General features: G+C 41.0%; 1 protein-coding gene across 5 annotated transcripts in view; it reads left to right on the top strand.

Annotated features, from left to right (window-relative positions):
* The window catches only part of DGKH (diacylglycerol kinase eta), a 182,665-nt gene that overhangs the window by 67,552 nt on the left and 94,510 nt on the right, over positions 1–20,603 (top strand). For 4 of the 5 annotated variants that reach the window (XM_053899179.1, XM_053899180.1, XM_053899182.1 and 1 more), the window contains exons 3-4: positions 9,777–9,887; positions 11,985–12,065. In XM_053899179.1, the coding sequence (XP_053755154.1) occupies positions 9,777–9,887; positions 11,985–12,065 (192 nt within the window). Of the gene's footprint in view, positions 1–9,776; positions 9,888–11,984; positions 12,066–20,054; positions 20,217–20,603 lie in introns of those variants that run through there. The other variant, XM_019447442.2, reaches the window with a different exon arrangement.

The following is a 20,603-nucleotide window of genomic DNA, read 5'->3' on the forward strand; positions in this document are numbered from 1 at the left end:
CAGAGATGTTGGGTCAAATGAGTGATGTGTGTTTGACCACCTTTCAAGCCAAATGATGTAAGTTCAACTCTTGGGTAAAATATGGGAGGCTAGAGAATCTATTCCAAGTAATAGTTGATTTATACATTTCTTAGGCATATCTGCCTTGTATGCCACCCAAACACAAGGTTAGCGCTGACAAGATAGATGGCCTTCCTTAAGAATGATGAAATGGTAGTGGATAAAAACAGAATGACTTTCGATTTGGAAAAGAAAGAATAGTCAACAACTAAATGCTTGTATTTGCTGCAGGGACATTGGCAAAGGAGAAAGATGGCCACAAAAGCAGCCCGTCTGGATCCAGCTCTCAGAATGCTGGCAAGGTTCCTGCCCAGACTCTCCCTTAAGAGCCCTTAAGAAAACATACAGTTCAAGTTTCCTTCATTCATTCATGTGTCCCCATGAACAACTGTTAGGAGCTATTCTCTGTGCAAGGAAGTGTGATAAGTGCTGGGGCTACCGTGATGAATATAGTGGGGCTGGCTCTGTTACTCCACTCACAGGCCAGTTGGGAACATAGATACAGCAGTTCGGTTGACTCAGCTAATTGAATTTTGAGTGCCAGTGGCATCCAGGTGGCATTATCCAGTAATTGTTGCCATCTTTTCTATTCTTACTGGACTATTCTTAGACCAATAGTCCAAGAAGTAAGACACTGATTGTTTTTTAACACAGTGATATTATATAGTAGCTGTAAATGCCGCTCCATTATTAAGTACCAGTACATTATTGCATCATGTTCTTATGTTTAATGTTTAGAAAGCTTTGCGCATTTTGGGACTGGATACTTTATGTGACTAAACATGGTCTTTGTGGAAGTGGTTCAAAATCCACAACTTGTCAGATATGTCACCAAAATGATACTATACTTGCTCCTGAAAAATGGCTCAGATAAAGACAGAAGTACAGATAGACCTGGAACCCTTCAGTGATTCTCGGTAGAGGCGTTTCAGAAATTTGTGGATGTATTTTTTTTCTTCACCCTAGTGCTTTTGGCATAGTAAGCGTTACTAGCCAGCAATCCTACAACACACTAGCCAGGTTAAAACTTCCAAGAATTGTATTCAGATATCCTACAGGGTATTATTATGGGCAGACACTGTTTATAATCACCAAGCTTAAAACTTAATGTCATGCAACACAAAATCTTGAAATATTGCTACAAGGTATTAATTTTCCAGGTGTATAACTACTATGTGTAAAAAGGGAAGCTTCTAGCTCAGTTTGTGACCAGAACTTTACCAGGAGCTAATTACAACTTCAGAAAATTATGTCCCTGGTTGCCATACTATTCACTCCCGTATCAGCTGGCATTTGCTGTTGGTGCATTAATGGGGATTTTACGTACAAGTGCAATCCTCTCTTCTCTTTGTTATGTCTGCCACTGTAGTCTTTTGCACACGGATGCCCACATTGCTTTATGTTACTCTTTAAAAATGTCTCATTTATCCCTTAGGATACGATATTAATTTTTTTTACTCTCTTTGGAATTCTTCATCTCGTTAAGGTTTTTACAAAATACAAGGCTCGGACACAATTGTCTACATCCACCACGCATTAGAATAAAATAAGCGGTTAGTGCACCCACGTGCACACACGCACGTGTGCACACACGTTCTTTGTGTGATAATTTTTCTCTATGTAAGCATCAGGCCCTTGTTCAGGAGTGTTATCTCTTTATTTAACTTGTGTCAGTCCCAGTTAAAACACCTTTTCCCCCAAGTGTGACCTACTAAAATAGTACCTTACTGACAACGCTTTATATGATTTTGATATAGCATTTGGGTGTTTATGAAAGGTATTTCTCCGTACAGGGCAGGTGACCTTTATCTTCACCTCACAGATGGGGAATTTCAGTTCATAGGTGTTGTTACTTACTTGTGGTCACAAAGCTAATAAATGGAGTCAGAAGTGGAATCCAACCCGGGGCTCTCTTAGGGAGTCATGTCTATCTTTTTTGTACTTTCTGCCAGCATATTGACTTGCTGGACAGAAAAATTGAAATCTGTTTCTCCATTGAGTTCCCCAAGTTCTTACCGAGGAAAAAATATTTTAATCCTTTTAATTTCTTACTTTGTGTTTCCTGATTACTCAATAAATTGATTCACATGTATTAATTATTAATGTCAAGGACAGGACTATATGGAGGATGGAAAAATAAATAAGATGCAGGAGAGAGACACAATTTTTTAAAAAATTCCCGAACATGATTAATGCTATAGATTGACGTGTGAGCATAGTGCTCTGGGCACATCTAGGGTATGATGGTGGCCTGAGCCTTAAAAGATGACAGTATGTAGTGGGGGTTGCAAGAAGAAGCAGAGGACAGGACGATGAGTGGAAGGAAGAACTTGTGAAAGAGGCTGGACATAAGGAAGCATGGGGGATTTGGGAATTAGCGAGTGCTTCTCGTTTACCCTGCTGTCAGGTGAATTTAAGAGGATTCCTGAAGAGGAAGCTGTCCAAGGAGGTGGGTCCCTGGCGGAAGGAAGAGGCTGTGTGCCCAGCTCACAGGGCTGGGTTTATACTGTGGGCAATAGGAAACCACTGGACACATTAAACCAACTTTGCTGGCACCAAATCTGTTCTTCCTGGATAATTCTGCCCACAGTGGGAAGAATGGACTAGCGGTGGGAAAAATCAAGAGTGTGGAGGACATTTAGGGAACTGTTGAATTGTAGAGACATAGAGGAGCTTGAAACAAGGCAATGGCAGAAGTGGAAAAAGACGGACTGAAGAAATGAAACCTTCCTCTAATAAATAATGCTTCTGATGGGGACTCATGTTAGCCAAGATAATATCTTGCCATACCGTTTTTAATTTAAAAAAATTTTTTTTAATTTTTAATTTTTTAATTTTTTTGACAGAGAGAGTGTGCAGGGGAGGGGCAGAGAGAGAATCCTAAGCAGGCTCCTCGCTGTAAGCACAGAGCCCGACACGGGATTCACTCTCACCAACCGTGAGATCAGGACCTGAGCTGAAACCAAGAGTTGGACACTTAACCGACTGAGCCACCCAGGCACCCTGTCATACCACATTGTTAAAGAACTGTGTGTTCTTCCATATCCATTGTCTCACGTGTCATCATAGCACATAGTGATATACAGGTACCGGTATTATTTCCAACTTAGGGATTAAAGTCTGTAAAGCTAAAGAGACTCACCATTAAAGAAAGTCAAACAGACTCACGATGTTATAGGTTCTGTCTGCCTATAACACCTACCCATAACACTTATAGGTGTCCACCCAGGAAGGCATAGACAGCTTTCCTGGAGCTTATGTAACAAAATGGATAAGGAAATGTTGGCGCCAGAGAAAAGTTCTCTTCTCGGGGGGGATGGAGCTGACAGAAGTCACAAGAGACGAGGGAGGTGCCTGGCTGGCTCAGTCAGTAGAACACACAACTCTTGATCTCTGGCTTCTAAGTTCAGGCCCCACCTTGGGGGTAGAGATTACTTAAAAATAAAATCTTTAGAGAGAAAAAAGATGGGAGAGAAGTGCTGTGAAAACTCTCTCAAACCACATCTTAGTCTGTTCAGGCTGCCGTAACAACAAATGCCACACACTGGGGAGCTTAATCAACAAATTCATTTCTCACAGTTCTGCAGGCTGGGACATTTAGGACCAGGGCACCGGCAGATTTAGTGTCTGGTGAGGGCTTGCTTCCTGGTCCATAGATGACCGTCGTCTCGCTGCACCCTCACAGTGGCAGAAGGAACTCTCTGGGGTCTGTTGTATAAGGGCACAAATCCCAAAGGCCCTACCTCCTAATACCATCAAATCGGGGGTTAGGATTTCATTTGGGGGGGGGGGGCATACAGACATTCGGTCCATAACAACAAATTTTATTATTACCATTTCTTAGAAGAGAAGTTAAGGGGTCATGTAGGGACACCATGAGGAGAAGCAGAGATTCTTCTGGAATTTTTGAAGACATCTGTAAGCGATGAGTCATCGCTGACATTTCCATTTCACTATATCAAGCTTTTCACCACACCTATTTGATGGCCAAAAAAGTCAGCATACGAAAATGTGCACTTATCAGATAAATCAGGCAGTAACTGATTTTTCGAAAATTCTTAGCTTTACAAAAAGACTCATTGAGTGACTGACTCAGTTGTGTTCTCCTCGGGACGTGAAAGTGGTGTTCCGTTCAAGCAGCTTCAACTTGTGACACACAAGTGTTGCTGAAACTTTAGGGGAACTCTTAGAGCACCGTGTCTGTGAATGACTTAAAAGAGAAATTACTTTTGTTTGATATAAACCGGGAGCACGAAATGAACAATTCCACAGTTTTGAGACATGAGGCTGCAGGCCATTTTAGAAAGCCAGCTAAACAAGAGACTTTTCAACTTAAAGTTTATCTCATTGAAATAATTTTTTCAAAGCCAAGTTTATTTAACCTTTTTAAAAGTTTTACTTATTTACTTTGAGATGGAGAGACAGAGAGGGGTGGGGAGGGGAAGAGAGAGGGAGAGAGAGAATCCCAAGCAGGCTCAACGCTATCAGCCCAGAGCCCGACTGGGGCTCAGTCCCATGAACTGTGGGATCATAACCTGAGTCGAAATCAAGAGTCAGCCACTTAACCAACTGAGCCACCCAGGCACCTCTGACTTTTTGTTTTTAACATCTGCAAGTTGGGTTATTGGTATATAGTCAAGTCTACATGGCTTCACTGATTTTTCATACGTGTTAGATATTACTAAACCAGTATCTGCCAGAGTATACGACTAAATGTCAATTAAATGTAAACATTTCTAAGCCCGTTTTTGAGGGAGGAGAGAGTTTATCCCTTACCCTAGAGATTATGAACAAAATAAAATTAAGATGTAATACTTAATTTTAATAGGCTCTTAATTATAACTCTCCAGTCATAACTTTCTTGTATCTGTTACTAACCTCAAGTATTTACTCTAGTTGAGCATTAACATTGAACATAATAAATATTGTGATCTTAAAGAAAGAGTCCCTGTTTGTTCTCTTAGTGTATGCAGTATTTTGAGATTTCTGGAGCCACGCATGTTTTTCTCTGAACCACACTTTGATAATATGATTATATTTTCTAGGACTGTTGCAAATTAATCATTTTTTTGTTATGCTTCTCCTTTTATCAGAAGTGTTTGTTTAACTAGCCGCATATAAACAGATGTTTATTTTGAGGATTGACTTTCATGTGAATAACTGCCTTCTAGTTAAATATTTTAAATCCCATCTCTTAAAAGTAAGTAAGCTAGCCTCAGAATGTTCTCTCTTTTTTCGTTTTTAAGAATTTAAGATGAACTGTGTAACATAAAGAAGCTTGTAAATGCGTGAAGATAAACATTATGTCTTACACATGTCTGTAACCCCTCCCCCCCCAACAGCCTCACACACTGCAGATTAACCCATGCTTATGCAAGATTTAAAGAACAAAAGGTGATGTAGAAAAAGCTACATCTTTGCTTTGAAAGTGATGATGTAAGGATCATCTCTGAATTTAGCAGTATCCTTAAAATCAGGGTAGATAGACATTTTCCTATCCCTCTTCCCATCTCTCCCCAGCCCTCACCCAGGGAGTGCATCTGGGACCACATACACCTTCGTGCACTGTGTCTGCTGTTATATACTTGCAAAGAATCAGGTTCAGATCTGCCAAATGCTGGAAAACGTGAAATCATTTCCGGCCACTAACTCGGTTTTCCAATTCTTTTGTTCTTCTAAAATACAAAGTTCTCTTCCATACTTTTTTACATTCAGCTAAAAGTTGTTCAGTGCAACGTTTATGGAGCCCCTAAGGTGTTGGCTAATGCGTTAGATGGTGTGGGATGCAGTCTTTGCTCTTGGGAGGTTCACACCATGGTTGGCCACAACCTGTAAATTGGCGCCATTCTGTGTCATAGATGCTGCTATACAAATAGGGTAAGGGCGCCTTAGAGGGCAAAAGTGGGAGTAGTTATTTCTTTCCTCCTAAGGGTCAGAGAAGCCGTCACGGGGCACTGGCATGGATCAGAGTTTTCCATGAAGAGGAGCTTTCAAGACAGGCAAATTGAGGACAGGACATTTAGGGCAGAGGGAGGAGCATGAGCAGGGGCGGTGATGAGGTTGGGGAGCTCATGCAGGGTGTTCTTTGATACATACAGAAGTTTGGGCTTTCTGTTGCAGGCAAAAGAGAGTCAAGCTTTGGTATATTCAGGTTTTCATTTTTAGAAAATCACTCTGATAACCAGGTGGAGAATGAAGTAGGGTATTTATGCTTTCCTTAGACAATGCTTCTAGAATATAAATAGAGCAAACATGGAGTTTTCTTCCTCGTTGCTTTAAAGGAAACTTTAAAAGAAATCCCGATACATTCGCTTACAGAACAAATGATTTGTTCTTTGGGTAAGTTATCTTTTTACAGCATTTCAGTGCTTTGTGTTCAGATTTAAGAATTCCGACTCTCTCCCTGGGCAACACCAGATGCTATGGCAGTACAGTAAAGCAGCTCACTGCCTCACTCTTCCTGCCCCTTTCTCTCTCAGCCTTTCCCATCGAGTTGCCCAAGCCAAATGCTTAGACATTTCGTTGGCTCTTCTCCTCTCTCTTGACTTTTAGGCCAATCAGTAAGTCCAGTGGATTCTGCCTCCAAAATAAAATTGCTGTCCTTGCCTTCGTCTCAGTGATGCTACCACCTGCGCTCGATCTCCAGCCCCTCTCCCTGGGACATTTCCTCATTCTCGCTCTCCTGCTTCAACCATTTCACTAGCTTTTTGCACTTAGAATAAAAAGCGAACTCCCCGTTGTGGCCGCATCTCCTGGCTCTTATCTCCCTGAACCTCATCTCTTGACGTTCTCCTTCTGCTCCAGCTGTTCTTTGCCCTTACGGTGGCCTGGAAACACTTCTCTTCTTCCAAGAAGCTCTTAGGATTTGGTGCCTGGCAAATACTCCCTGAACTTAATAGCATAATGATATCATAATAATAACACTTTCTGCCATTTATTGAATGTTTGCTGTAACCCAGACAGTGTGCTAAGTGCTCTGCAGCCATTACTGTATAATTAAATTAGATGCAACAAGCTTGTGAAGTAGGTATTATTATTGCTGTATTTCAAGAGAGGAAATTAGGGCACAGAGAGCTGAAGCAACTTGCCCACGTTCCTATTTTTGGTGTCTGATGGAGCCTGGCTTGCAGTCTGTCTGTCTGACTCCAAATCGAGCTCTTTGGTACGAAGTTTCGAAAATATTTTGTTATCATCAAAATTTACAATTCCTAAAATTTTTGATAAGCATAGAGAAAGTCAGGTGAAATGGCATCCAACTATTTCATTAAGCTGTTTAGTATCTTTAACAGTGATTTCACTTATCACGTGAGTTTGTATGGAAATTTACGTGCATAATAAGGTGAGACATTTTGCAAAACAAAGATTATTATGAAAGTAGCAGCTATTTTTAATTTTAGAGTTTCAACATGTAAACATCTTATTTGTGGGGCACCTGGGTGGCTCAGTCGGTTGAGCGTCCGGCTTCGACTCAGGTCATGATCTCACGGTTCGTGAGTTCGAGCCCTGCGTCGAGCTCTGTGCTGACAGCTCAGAGCCTGGAGCCTGTTTCAGATTCTGTGTCCCCCTCTCTCTGCCCCACCCCTGCTTGTGCTCTGTCTCTCTCTGTCTTTCAAAAATGAATAAATATAAAAAAATTTTTTTTTTAATTTACAATTCCTGGAAGACAATCTTAGAGCAAGCTATAGAGAACATCTCATACTGAAAGTGAAAGTAAACGTTCATATACCTTAACTACCTTATTGGTAGCAACAGATTTTTCTCAATATTTTATGTCTGGTTAATAATAAAAGATGATATGGCACAGAAATGGGGAATAAACTCTGGAGTCAGACAGACATGTGTTTAAACTCAGTACCCGCTGTTCATTCATATAGATCCTAATATCGTGTGTGCTGAATGATATTTTTGGCACTTGAGGTATATCAGTGGGCAGTCCAGTGAGATGGGTTTTTAAACTTTGGTTCTATGAGCTGTTTTTGACTTGGAGACTCACTATAGCATTTTATGAATTCAGTATAAATGTGATCCTTCCTGGACCCCACCCCAGTGGAATCTATTTGAGTCAGTCCTGTGACGTGTCTCCTAAGAACATTCTCAGAGCAAGACTATAAGTTCAGTTTGCTGTAAGTGTAATTTCCTTCTTCCTTCCTTTCTTCTTTCCTTCTGATTAAAATGAAACATTAAATTTAATTTTATTAGGTATAATAAACTCAGGTAACTTCTACTCTAATAGAGGTAGCACAATAAACGTAGTACGTGCGAAAATTACATTATATGTTAGAAGAGGAAAGTCCTTTGTGTGAGGGAGTAAATAAGATGAGGGAAAATCAGGGGAGCTCGTTGTGGTATTAAATAAGAGGTCAGTGAGGTGGGTCTCACCGAGAAGGTCAAAGACTTGAAGGAGGTGAAGGAGTTGCTCAGATGGGTATCTGAGGGAAGGGTGGCCCAGGAGGAGAGAGTAGGTGGTGTCCAGACCTAAGAGGAGCATTGATGGCAGCTTAAAAACACAGCACCATTGTGGACAGAGGGGAAAAAGGGATGGAGAGATACTAGATGAGGCCAGAGGGTTCTCAGGGTCTTGTTGGTGATACTGAAATGAACTTCATACACGAGGCACGTGGCCACAGGGGCTGGCCCAGAATCACAGAGCCCCTGCCCACCTCCTCCAGCCACAACTCTTGCTGCTCTATCGCTGCAAACCCTACCCTGCGTTTATAACCGAAAGTCCTTTGAAGATTTCCCAAATATGCATGCTGTTTTAAACCCTTCTACTTTTGCACACACCTCAGGTACACGTTTCCATCCTTTGTCATTCTGATAAACTCCTTCAAAACCCACCCTGAGCCCTCTGGACTTTCTCTGGACCACCATGCATAGTGATTTGACTGTGTGTTTGTTACAGCCACACACAGCTAATGATAACATGTGATGAGCGCTTACTGTATGCCATGCAATAAGTCTTCTATATGTTTTTAATGCATTCCTCACAACAACCCTCTAAGGTATGCCCTGGTATCATCCCCATTTTATAGATGAATAATAAAGGCATGAAGAAGTTCAGTAACTTGCCTAAGATCATTCAGCCACTAAGTGGTGGCCTTAGGAGGTACACATAAGGTTTCTGGCTCTAGACCCCATGCTCTTAATCATTACATTATATTGCCCCTCTATGTTTTCCACCGTTATTATATACGAGGCAATGTACACATCACACTTGACTGTAAATATTAGTTTGGTGTATGTGTCTCCTATATTATTTGTGACTATTTGGAGGGCAGGGAACCATGTCAAGTTCATCTTAGCTCTTTGGGGCTTTGCACATGCTCTGCCTTAGTTGAGTCGAAAGAAGAAAACATTCTCTCATGTAATTTGTAAGACCTGGGAAATAATATTCAAAATGTCAATGATAGGGTGTCATTAACTCTGAATTTTCCTTTTTTTTTTTTTTTAATGTTTATTTTTAAGAGGGTGAGAGAGAGAGACAGCATGCAAGCAGGGGAGGGCCAGAGAGAGAGGGAGACACAGAATGAGGAACAGGCTCCAGGCTCAGAGCTGTCAGCACAGAGCCCGATGAGGGGCCCGAACCCACGAATTGTGAAATCGTGACCTGAGCCGAAGTCGGACACTCAACGGACTCAGCCACTCAGGCGCCCCTGAATTTTACTTGGTTTTGAATTTGATTTTCATCATGTTGTTATGCTTCTGTTTCTCCCCAGACCAGTATTAAAGAGGGACAGCTATTGAAGCAAACCAGTTCTTTCCAGAGGTGGAAAAAGCGTTACTTCAAACTTCGAGGCCGTACACTTTATTATGCAAAGGACTCAAAGGTAATTTGGGAGAATATTACTTGCAAGCGCTTGAAGTTGTGAATGGGTTAAAAATTTTGGTTCTGTAAACTTTTTGTCTTAGTGCTCACGATAGTCTTAACTGTTCTGTGCATTTAGTATTATGAATGTGACCCACCTTGGATCAAATCCCAAGGGAGTCTATTTAAGTCAATTTCGTGGCATGTCCACAAAGGACAATCTTATGGGAAGGTTCTAAAGTAGTTTTCTTTCTTCCTTTCCTCTTCCCTTACAATTAAAGTAAAACTTTAAATGTAAAGTTTATTAAATGTAATAAAGTCAAAAATTTTGGGTTTCCCTCTTTTCTTGCTACCTTTTTACCTTATCAATCTTTCCCTGACCATGAGAGAGAGAATTGCTATAGTTGCTAAGAATCCATACTCCAGTTTCAGACAAGATTCGTATCCCAATTCCAGCACATTGCAGTGGAGTGGCTGTGGGCAGCATGTGTTGTTCTGAGGAGGCTTAAATGAGATAATACAAACAATCATTCCATTGTGCTAGCAGTTAAGAATAAAAACCACAGTGAAATAAAATCAAGGCTTTAAATGATTGTTACATAACAGTTGAATAAAATAAGAGTGATGTGGTTGGGTAAGAAAAAAATGAGTAAAGATGAGCTTCCATTTAAAACTGACATTTTAATATTCCTTGAGAAGTTAACATTAAGATGTCTTGCTGCTGTCTCACTTGGATAATTGATAATTTCCATATTAAAAACTGTATGTTTCTGATATAATTAGTAGAGTTATATACTAGGAGACAAAATCAAATATGCAAACAAACCTAATTCTTGGTCTGTGCAGCTGTAGAAGTAATAACCAAACCAAGTAATTCTATTTTAAAAGTCGTTATGTTCTAGGTTGTCCCTGATCTGGCTCCATGCTGACTTTTCGCATTCATCTCTAGGGAAGCATTGGCCATTTGACAGCCTTTGGCCTCGCCCCATGTGTACCATCAGCAGATGACTTTCCCTCTGTCTCCACTTGATGAAACTCCCTGCTTTCTTTAAGATCCCCTCAAATATTCTTACTCCATCATTCATGAGAGCAAGAGTTCAAGTGTCTTCTGCTGGAGAAATTATCTGAATTTCATAGTATTCTGTCGGATTTCTTCTTTTCCACTTTTAATAGTCTCTCTTGCATTAAAATGGGTTGTGTCTGTTTCTTCTCCTGTGCTAGATTTTAAGTTCCTTCTGGTCAGGGAACAAGTCTAACAGGTTGGTTGGAGTGAAGTGGACTCACAAACGCCCTGGAGATCTTGGGGGTGGTGGCGGAAGCTATGAGAGGACGGTCCCTTGCCTGCAGCCCCAGACGTGTGCTGTCATCCCTGCCCTGCTGCAGGGACGCGGAATGAGTGCGAACAAAGGCCAAATGACCCAAAGTGGGACGGATACGTTCATTTACTAGAATCTCCTAATCTCCAAATAGAACACTAATATTAAAGATTCCGTTGCTCTGGAGTTTTTCTCACGGGAACTTTTTTTGATTGAAACCATTTTGAAGAGTACAAAAGAAACTTCCATTTTATATTTGCAGAGCACATTCACCTTCTCATCTGAACCCATGTATGGATGAGGAAAATAGGGTTCAGAAAGTTCAGGAACTCACCATGATCCGACCCAGGACTAGTTCTCATTTCTCACTTAGCAAATGTGGGAAGGAGGATGTTTGCCTGCTGGCAAAGTTGTTACAGGCTGTTTGTTGCCTGTCAGGAGGTGTTGCTTTGTGTGTATGTGTGTGTGACACAGTTAGGAGGTTCCCCATAAATTATGCTTCTAGAGGGCACGCAGCATTTTGCATTGAAACACTGTGCCAGGGTTCTTTAAAGACCTTCCCAGTTTGTGATTTAAGAGTTAATTGTGCTTCATGGTTTTACTCATTCTTCTTAAGAAGAAATGGCAAAGTGTCACGAATGACTTTCCTTTCCTTTTCTATTCCTAATTCCTGACATCGCTTCATAGTCATGGCCCGATAACAACAACAACAACAACAACAACAACAACAACAACAACAAAATTATTGACGAGCATTGAGTTAGGTTTTCATTTAATGTGTTTGTGTTCTTTTTCATTAACAGTCTCTGATATTTGATGAAGTCGACCTCTCAGATGCCAGTGTAGCTGAAGCAAGCACCAAAAATGCTAACAACAGTTTCACGGTATGGTTCTATTCTGCTGACTCCCTTCTCAGAAGTCATAGAATGACCTTTCCTAAACGTGTACAGAAAGTCCTCTTAGTTACCAACTGTGTGTCAACTGTTGTGCGTTGGAATTCATGCCAACACAATACACTTGATGAGCACGTTGTGTACCCAATACTGTTCATGATTGGTTGGGGCAATAAACCAATGTATTAAATGTATTTTTTTTAAGTATTTACAGTGTTTTCCATTTTAGACCTTTTAGTTTTTGTGCTTTAACATTTTTACCTCTTTTAAGTTTACTTATTTGAATTTTTTAATTTTTAATTTTATTTTAGAGAGAGCACGAGTTGGGGAGAGGGGCAGAGGGAGAGAGAGAGGGAGAATCTTAATTTTTTTTTAACATTTATTTATTTTTTGAGATAGAGAGAGAGCATGAACAGGGGAGGGTCAGAAAGAGGGAGACACAGAATCTGAAACAGGTTCTAGGCTCTGAGCTGTCAGCACAGAGCCTGATGCAGGGCATGAACCCACGGACCGCGAGATCATGACCTGAGCCGAAGTCAGACGCTTAACCGACTGAGCCACCCAGGCGCCCCGAGAGAGGGAGAATCTTAAGCAGGCTCCACGCTTAGCAAAAAGCCTCATGTGGGGCTCAATCCCACGAACGTGGGATCGTGACCTGAGTTGAGATCAAGAGTCAGACACTCAACCAACTGAGCCACCCAGGTGCTCCTCACTTCCTTTAAATGTAATACTTTAATTCTGTTGTTTATGAATATTCAAAAAGGTTGTTTATCTTCAATCTTAAAAAGAATGTTTTTTCCTTCTGTTCTACTTTTGCTCTGTTGCTGCAGTTCAGGTGGTTGCTATAGTTCAGGCCTTCACTTATTCTCACTTAAGTAATTCATTTGATAGCTACTTAAGAGGTAGCCTCGGTTTCAGCGAATTCCTTCCCGATTACAAATCACGTTGCTGGAAGGAACTCACTGGCTCGCTGTTGCCCGTCAAGTGGCGTTTGCGGCTCCATCCTAAAGTCGTATAAAATCACGCCTCGGCGTTCTCGTGTTCCTGAGACTCTGTCCTTGTGCAGCTCCCTCGTCCAGCCTTTCTGTCTGCGCTTGTGCTTTTCCCATTCCCTCTGGCTTGAATGATTCCTCCTCCTTCTGTAGCTGTTGGAATTCTGCCACTTCTGCAAAGCGTATCCACGTATCTCATTCTTCCTGTACTTCTTTCATTCAAAAAATATGATTTGAATACCCACTGTGTGCTAGTCACAATACAGTCCAGTGAAGTCCATCTGGGGTACTTTTTATAACTTCATATTCCTAGGCCCTCTAAGATGCACTGCTCTTGCTATGTTGTTGCCCCCTGCACACTCCCAGCCCCTGCTCAAGAAGCTACCACTACTGACAGAGGCGAGCTGTGTCCCTCTCCCAGGCATGCCAGGGCAGGGAAGGCAGACAGATGAACAAACACAGAGCAGTGCCGCGGTAGAGGTAAGCACTGGCAGGGGCGGGGGTGGGGGAGGAAGCAAATGCATTCAGATTTAGCCATATTGATTTATGGGCACGTGGGATAATTCATGGTGTAAATATTCCTGCCCCTCCCCCTTCCCCAGGGAGAGTTTAGTTTGAGGAGAGGAAAGCCAAGAATAGAATCCTGGGAAAATGTTAAAATTTCAAGTTGGACCAATAAAGACAGAGCACTCGGAAGTATACAAGGAGTTTTAGAAGGTGATGATGTTAGGAAAAGCCTGTGGAAGATAGTTTTAGGACAGAAGTTTCAAACATCAAATACTGCAGAGAGGTCAAGTCAAAGGAGAGATGAAAGCGTTTATGGAATTTGTTACCTTGGAGGTGACTGGGTCACACTGATGGGAATGACTTCAGGGACCGGGTGGAATGCATTAGGCTGCACTCCGGAACAAAGCGGGAAGGCAGGGAGGCCGGGGTGGATTGCTGGTTTGAAAAGCTTGGCTGCTAGAAGGAGAACCAGTATAGCTAGAAGAATGTTCAGGCTTGAAGAGAATTTTGGTTTTGTTGTTGTTGCTTTGCTTTGTCTTTAAAATGGGCTTTGAATGTGTATGAAGAGAGAAAAGAAGTGTTAGACTCAAAGTTGGAGTGTCCAGGAAGTAGGGGGAGAATGGACGGAGCATGACTGCTGAATAAGCTGAAGGGTGTGGGAGCCAGAGCTCATGTAAAGATCAGCATTGATTAGGAGACAGAAAGTTTATGGAGTGAGGTGTGTGCAGGAAGTTCATTCATCTCAAACCCAAATACTACTGTTTTCTTAATGAAATTGAAGACAGGGTCATCTGCCGTGAGTAAGAGTTTAGGTGGCTTTGGAGTCGCTTCTGTAGAAAATGAGAGTTGGCACTGAACAGGGACCTGTAGTAGATCATGAGGTGGTAAATAATGTCTAGCAAAGATCGAGGTCAAGTTTAATAATGCACCTTATTTCTATGCCTGTCGTATTTTCTTTAGGATGGGGAGAGGAAACAACTAAATTGATCCAGGGTAGATGGTTTGTAGGATGTATCAGACAGAAAGATAAAGGGATTATTGGATGTTTGAGGGATGAGTAACTCATCCATCTTCCCCTCTGTGTTCTCGGTTCTTGAGAATAAAACGTAGGGAGTGAGGGACGGCTTTATTCATGGCTGAACAAGACCCAACAACCATTAAGTACAGAGCTTCTGATAAATTGTTGCTTCTTTTTCCTTCCTCCCAAGTGAAGGTGGGGTAGGGTGATGAACCACTTGCCTTCCCTAGTAGTCCTCTCCCCTCTGTGGACACTGGACACTCATGGGGGAGTGGACAGTAAGAGTTTCCCCCCAAAAGGGATCTAGAATTTAGTTTGAAAGAGGGTTCCAAAATTTAAGATTTGAAAGATAGAACAATTTCAGGTAAAGATGAGGTCCAAGGTGTTGGTGTATATAAAGGTAAAAGGAAGTGAAAAGCTTGGATTTAAGAGAAGTTATTCAGATCCTATGCATAGCTCTTTCTTGGCCTACAAGTACATTCAATCTCTCCTGTTGTGTCTTTTTTATTATAGAACTCACTATATTCTGCCTTTTTATTTAATTAGGTACTTATGTTTATTATCAGCTCCCTGAAGACAGAAACACTGTCATGTTGTTTTACCTCATAGTACCTTACCCATAAGTATTTGTTGATTTAATTAATAAGATGAAAGTTTATTTTACACATGAGAAGACTTTTGGTTGAAATGTTTTCAACAAATTTATCCACTCAACCAAACGTTATTCCTGAAATTTGTTGGTGCAGAAATGGGGAGACTAAAATGTTAGGCAGATTGCTTAGAGTCTTATAGCAAATCAGTTTGGTAGAACTTTCTATGGCATAAAATAGAATAAGAGATAGATTTTCAACCAATAATTGGCAATCCTCTCTATCTTTAAATATTTAAATATCCTACCTTTCTGGATTGCATTGACTGCTATTAATGCTGTTATTTTAGCTAGTTCATGTCAAAGGTTAATGGTGTAGTTTGGTGGTATTATGGCTAGAGAATACAGGAATGGCCAAATTCAGCTTCACTACAGCCATGCCTTGAAGTCCCTAAGGATGATATATTGACAAGGGACAATAGTAAATGGAAAATCTATAATTAGCAAATGGAAAACAGAAATGCAGTGCTTTGCCTGAAAACCCAATGCCAAGCTCTCTAGTAGAACGGGTCCTAGAAGAGCACTGTTTTAGAGACCACGGCAGAAACTGACTTAACATGGGAGGTTACTCAGCATCATTTCTGCCTCATTCTGTGGGTTACAAGTGAGTCACTAAGGCTGACTGAGCTTCAAGGGAGGGAACATAAACACCATGAGCGTTGCGTCAAAGGACTTGTGGACATGGTTCAGACCTGCCTACTTGATGGTTACTTTTCCTTCCTTGCACAGTCCTGTGCTCCCAACCTTGGAATGAATAATTTTCTTGGTGGTGTTTTTTTTTTTTTTTTTTGGTTGTCTTAGTCACCTCAGGTACATGTTAGTTTTCAATTGCTTTGTAACAAATTACCACAAACTTTGTGGTTTAAAACAACGCCCATTTGTTAGCTGACTGTTTCTGTTGGGCACACAACATCGCCAAATTCCTTTCCTCCGGATCTCACAGCGTTGAAATAAACAGATTTTTAAATATATACAGATATGTGTATGTACACATCCATACATGCATATTTAGCCCTTAAATTGGGCTAATTTTAACCAAGGTTGGAGTTTCGGGTTTTACATGTGTCTTCTGCAATAGACGGCAGTGACAATAACAACAAAAAACTGAAAGCATTTTCCGTGACATTAGGTGTCAGTGATATGATCAGGGAATGGAAAAGGACAACGCTGACAGCCTTCTTGGCAATTTATAATCCTTCAGGATTCATTAACGTTCATCACGAATTTATGTGTAGTTTAAGTTCTACCATAGCATGTCTACAATGGTGGCGTCTACGAGACGTTCTTAATTTTGTCGTTCATTTTCTAATTGTCTCCTTTCCTTTCTTTTTTCTTGTTTTATTGATTTCTGCATGGTGTTCTGGTGTTTTATTTCCACTTTCACGTTTTTATTTTAACACACCACTGTGCTGTAGGCAAAGGTGTTCTTCTCTTAGACCGGAGAGAATTGACTTCCCCTTGGTCACACCAGTGCCTCCTGGGGAAGGGTCCCAGCCGTCCTGATGCGTAAGCCAGGGCGCTTCCCTCTCACACAGCGTTCTTTCCATCTGGTTAGTCTTTGCCCCTGTTCTCTCTCTCTTCTCACCTCCGCTGCTCTGTTTGTCTCTTTCTCACTTACCATGATGCGTATATCCCAGCTTTTTGTGACTTACTCGGTTGCAGACTTTAGACCATGAAGTCCAACAGTGTGGGTTTGTGTGCTGCTTGGCCCTGTCTAGTTACGTGACTTTGGACAAATGAGTTCACCTGTAACTGAGGACAGCGACGGAGCCCGCCTCATGGGGTTATGAGGATTAAGTGAAATGTGATAACACATCGCAATCCCCAGCCCAGTGACGAGCACATATAGTTTACCAAGTGCTAGTGGCTGTCATAACCCTGAGGTCATTATCCCCGCTGTGCGCCTCACAAGTGGAAGCGTGTTGCCAATTCCCAACAAGTTTGGGAATTTTGAAGGAGTATGTGGATGAACTTTATCTTGAGAAAACGTCCCACCCTGCCTATGTTTCAGAGGTGCAGTGAAGATTTATCTCCACTGTTACCTCATATTAATAGGTTATTCGGGAAAGCAACTGTGCTATAATGAATGAAATTTCAATCATACCTTGTTATGTAGATGTATATGATAAAGAACAGCTTTTTAATGATTTGAAAGCCATCACAATCACATTTATACATCAGGCTTTTCAAAATGTGTTGTCCAGGGGCGCCTGGATGGCTCAGTCGGTTAAGCATCCAACTTCGACTCAGGTCATGATCTCACGTTTTGTGGGTTCGAGCCCCGCGTCGGGCTCTGTGCTGACAGCTCAGAGCCTGGAGCCTGTTTCAGATTCTGTGTCTCCCTCTTTCTCTGACCCTCCCCTGTTCATGCTCTCTCTCTGTCTCAAAAATAAATAAATGGTAAAAAAAAATTAAAAAAAAAAATGTGTTGTCCAAATGACTGCTTTCATTACATTTTAATGTCGTTTAGGCTACATCTTAAATGAGTCATCATTTTTAAGGAAATTATTGTATGACATTGTTAACACTTTTTATGGAAGTTTGTAAAGAAAGCTTTTTTAATTTTTTTTTTTTTTAACTAGAAAGAAATACAGAGGCAATTTATTTGGTTTATCTAACTACCCTGAACATTTTCAGTGAGCTATCTGTGGGTGCGTTTGGAATCTCGCGGTTACTGCACACCCATGCTGGCTTTTCTCGGTTGTGTAAAACACAGAAACCATGTGGTAGCATTTATTTTTAGAACTAAATGAGCACTGGAACAAAGAGTCATTTTAGTTCAGGGGTCACTTGCCACTGCAGACATGACTGAAAGTTGATTATCATTAGATTTGATTCCTCCAATGAAATTTCAAAAAGTAGGCATGAAAACCAATACAGAGAATATAATGTTTATGGCACATAAAATGCTGAAAATTATACATTCATAGTATAACTGAAATGAGCAGCTGTTTAATGGGAGGGGAAAATGTTCTTAAGAATTTGTTTACTTTTTTTATTAAAAAAAGTTTTTTTAATGCTTATTTTTTTAATTATTTATTAATTTTTTTATTTTAAATATGAAATTTATTGTCAAATTGGTTTCCATACAACACCCAGTGCTCATCCCAACAGGTGCCCTCCTCAATGCCCATCACCCACACTCTCCTCCCTCCCACCCCCCATCAACCCTCAGTTTGTTCTCAGTTTTTAAGAGTCTCTTATGCTTTGGCTCTCTCCCACTCTAACCTCTTTTTTTTTTTCCTTCCCCTCTCCCATGGTCTTCTGTTAAGTTTCTCAGGATCCACATTCTATCCACATAGAATGAAAACATATAGTATCTGTCTTTCTCTGTATGACTTATTTCACTTAGCATAACACTTTCCAGTTCCATCCACATTGCTACAAAGGGCCACATTTCATTCTTTCTTGTTGCCATGTAGTATTCCATCAACTGATGAAATGGATAATCCTTATTTATTTTTGAGAGAGAGGGAGAGAGAGAGATCATGAGCAGGGGAGGGGCAGAGAGAGAGGGAGACAAGGAATCCGAAGCAGGTTCCAGGCTCCGAGCTGTCAGAACAGAGCGTGACACGGGGCTCGAACTCATAAACCATAAGATCATGACCTGAGCCAAAGACGGATGCCCAACCGACCCAGCCACCCAGGTGCCCCAGAACTTGTTTCTTTAATGTGTACTTTTTGTTGATTCTGTTTTCCCCTTAGCTTCCTCTCTATTATAATTCAGTTCATCTTCTCTCTTAAGAGAGATATCAGATCCTTTGAACCTAAGGAAGTGTCAGTTTACTTTTATCCACTAATACCTCAATCTTCAATTACAAAGGAAGGAATGAAAAGTTATTTTTATGTCATCTGTGAATGCATGTCACAAAACAGGTGTTTAGATTATCATCTAAATAAATAATCACTTAGATAAATAAGTTACCTACTCTGATGATAATATTTACTGTAACTACGATGTGCCGTCTCGAAATGCTGATAATTCATTCAGTTAATTATATCAGTCCTGGTAGGTAGTATTATGCTCTCCATTTTATAGATGACAAATCTGAAATGGAGAAGCAACACCTAATACATGTAAATAGTGACAATCTGAACCCGTCCACATCATCTGGCTTCAGTCTGTGCTCTGACCACTCTGCCATTGTGACTCTTTATTGTGGAGTTATTTTTTTATTGTTTTAAATATTTATTTATTATTTTGAGAGAGAGAGAGAGAGAGAGAGAGAGAGAGAGAGAGAGAGAGGGAGAGAGAATCCCAAGCAGGCTCTGCGTCACCAGCTCAGACGGCAGATCTCACAAATCTTGAGATCATGACCTGACCTGAAATCAAGAGTTGGATGTTTAACTGAGTCACCCAGGTGCCCCATTTATTGTGGAGTTTTAAATGAGTTTGGTCAGATAATATTCCTCTGGTTTTTTTTTTATGTTTTCGGTTGCCTCTTCTCCTCCAAGTCAATCACAGAATTTTCTATAGCATTGCCTGATATACTGCTAAACACTTGCTGGTCATACTGCCGATTTTGAATACTCTATTTTATTTTGGGCACTATATTTTGAATAGAAATGTTGATCAAGAGCTCACAGAGGAAGGCAACCCATATTATACAAAGGTCTGGGAATCATGAGATTGACTGACTTTAGAGGCCACTTTCTATCTGAAAGATTTGGGGAAATGGCATCTTTTTAATATGTGATGGATTCTCATGTCTAAGAGGCAGTTGACAGGTTTTATGTTACTGCAGTGTGCAGGAAAAAGATTCACAGTTGAATTCACAGAGGGACAATTTTAGCTCTACTTAAAAGAGAACTTTCTAACATGAGTCATCTGATAGAACAGGCCTCTTGTGAGGTAATGCCTCTGTCCATTATTAGAAATCTGTAGCCCTCTCATTCCCTATGAACTGGAAGGGGCCTTCAAGAACAGAGTTCTCAGAGTGGACTCAGGTTCAGAGGGCTGAAATGAATTTCTCAAGGTTGGATGGCTGATAGCTATATACAGCTAATGTAGAATTTGGGGCTCCCGGCTCTTGGGGTTTGTTGGGAGTAGGCAAGGAGTGGATTTAGAGATTCCCAGGCACTTTGCACACAGTCTCATTCTACCAAACAGCAAGAGCTAAGTGACCATCCTTCAAGAATGCTATTGGAGAGACCTTTGCATGGTGTGTGTATGTGGCAAGGAGTGAGGGGAGATGGTGGGGACTCAAATTTCTTGCATACCCAAAGACTGTCTTCTTTACCATGGATCCCCAGGGTTAACACAAGGCCTGGAACAGAGGGGAAAGACAATAAGTATTTGTTGAAAGAAGGAAGGAATGTGCTGTTGAATGAATGAATGATATTTGTAAACCCTAGTTTTCCTT

The sequence above is a fragment of the Panthera pardus genome, unplaced genomic scaffold (assembly GCF_024362965.1).
Source record: "Panthera pardus isolate Hobbes unplaced genomic scaffold, ASM2436296v1 HiC_scaffold_1, whole genome shotgun sequence".
Lineage (NCBI taxonomy): Eukaryota > Metazoa > Chordata > Mammalia > Carnivora > Felidae > Panthera > Panthera pardus.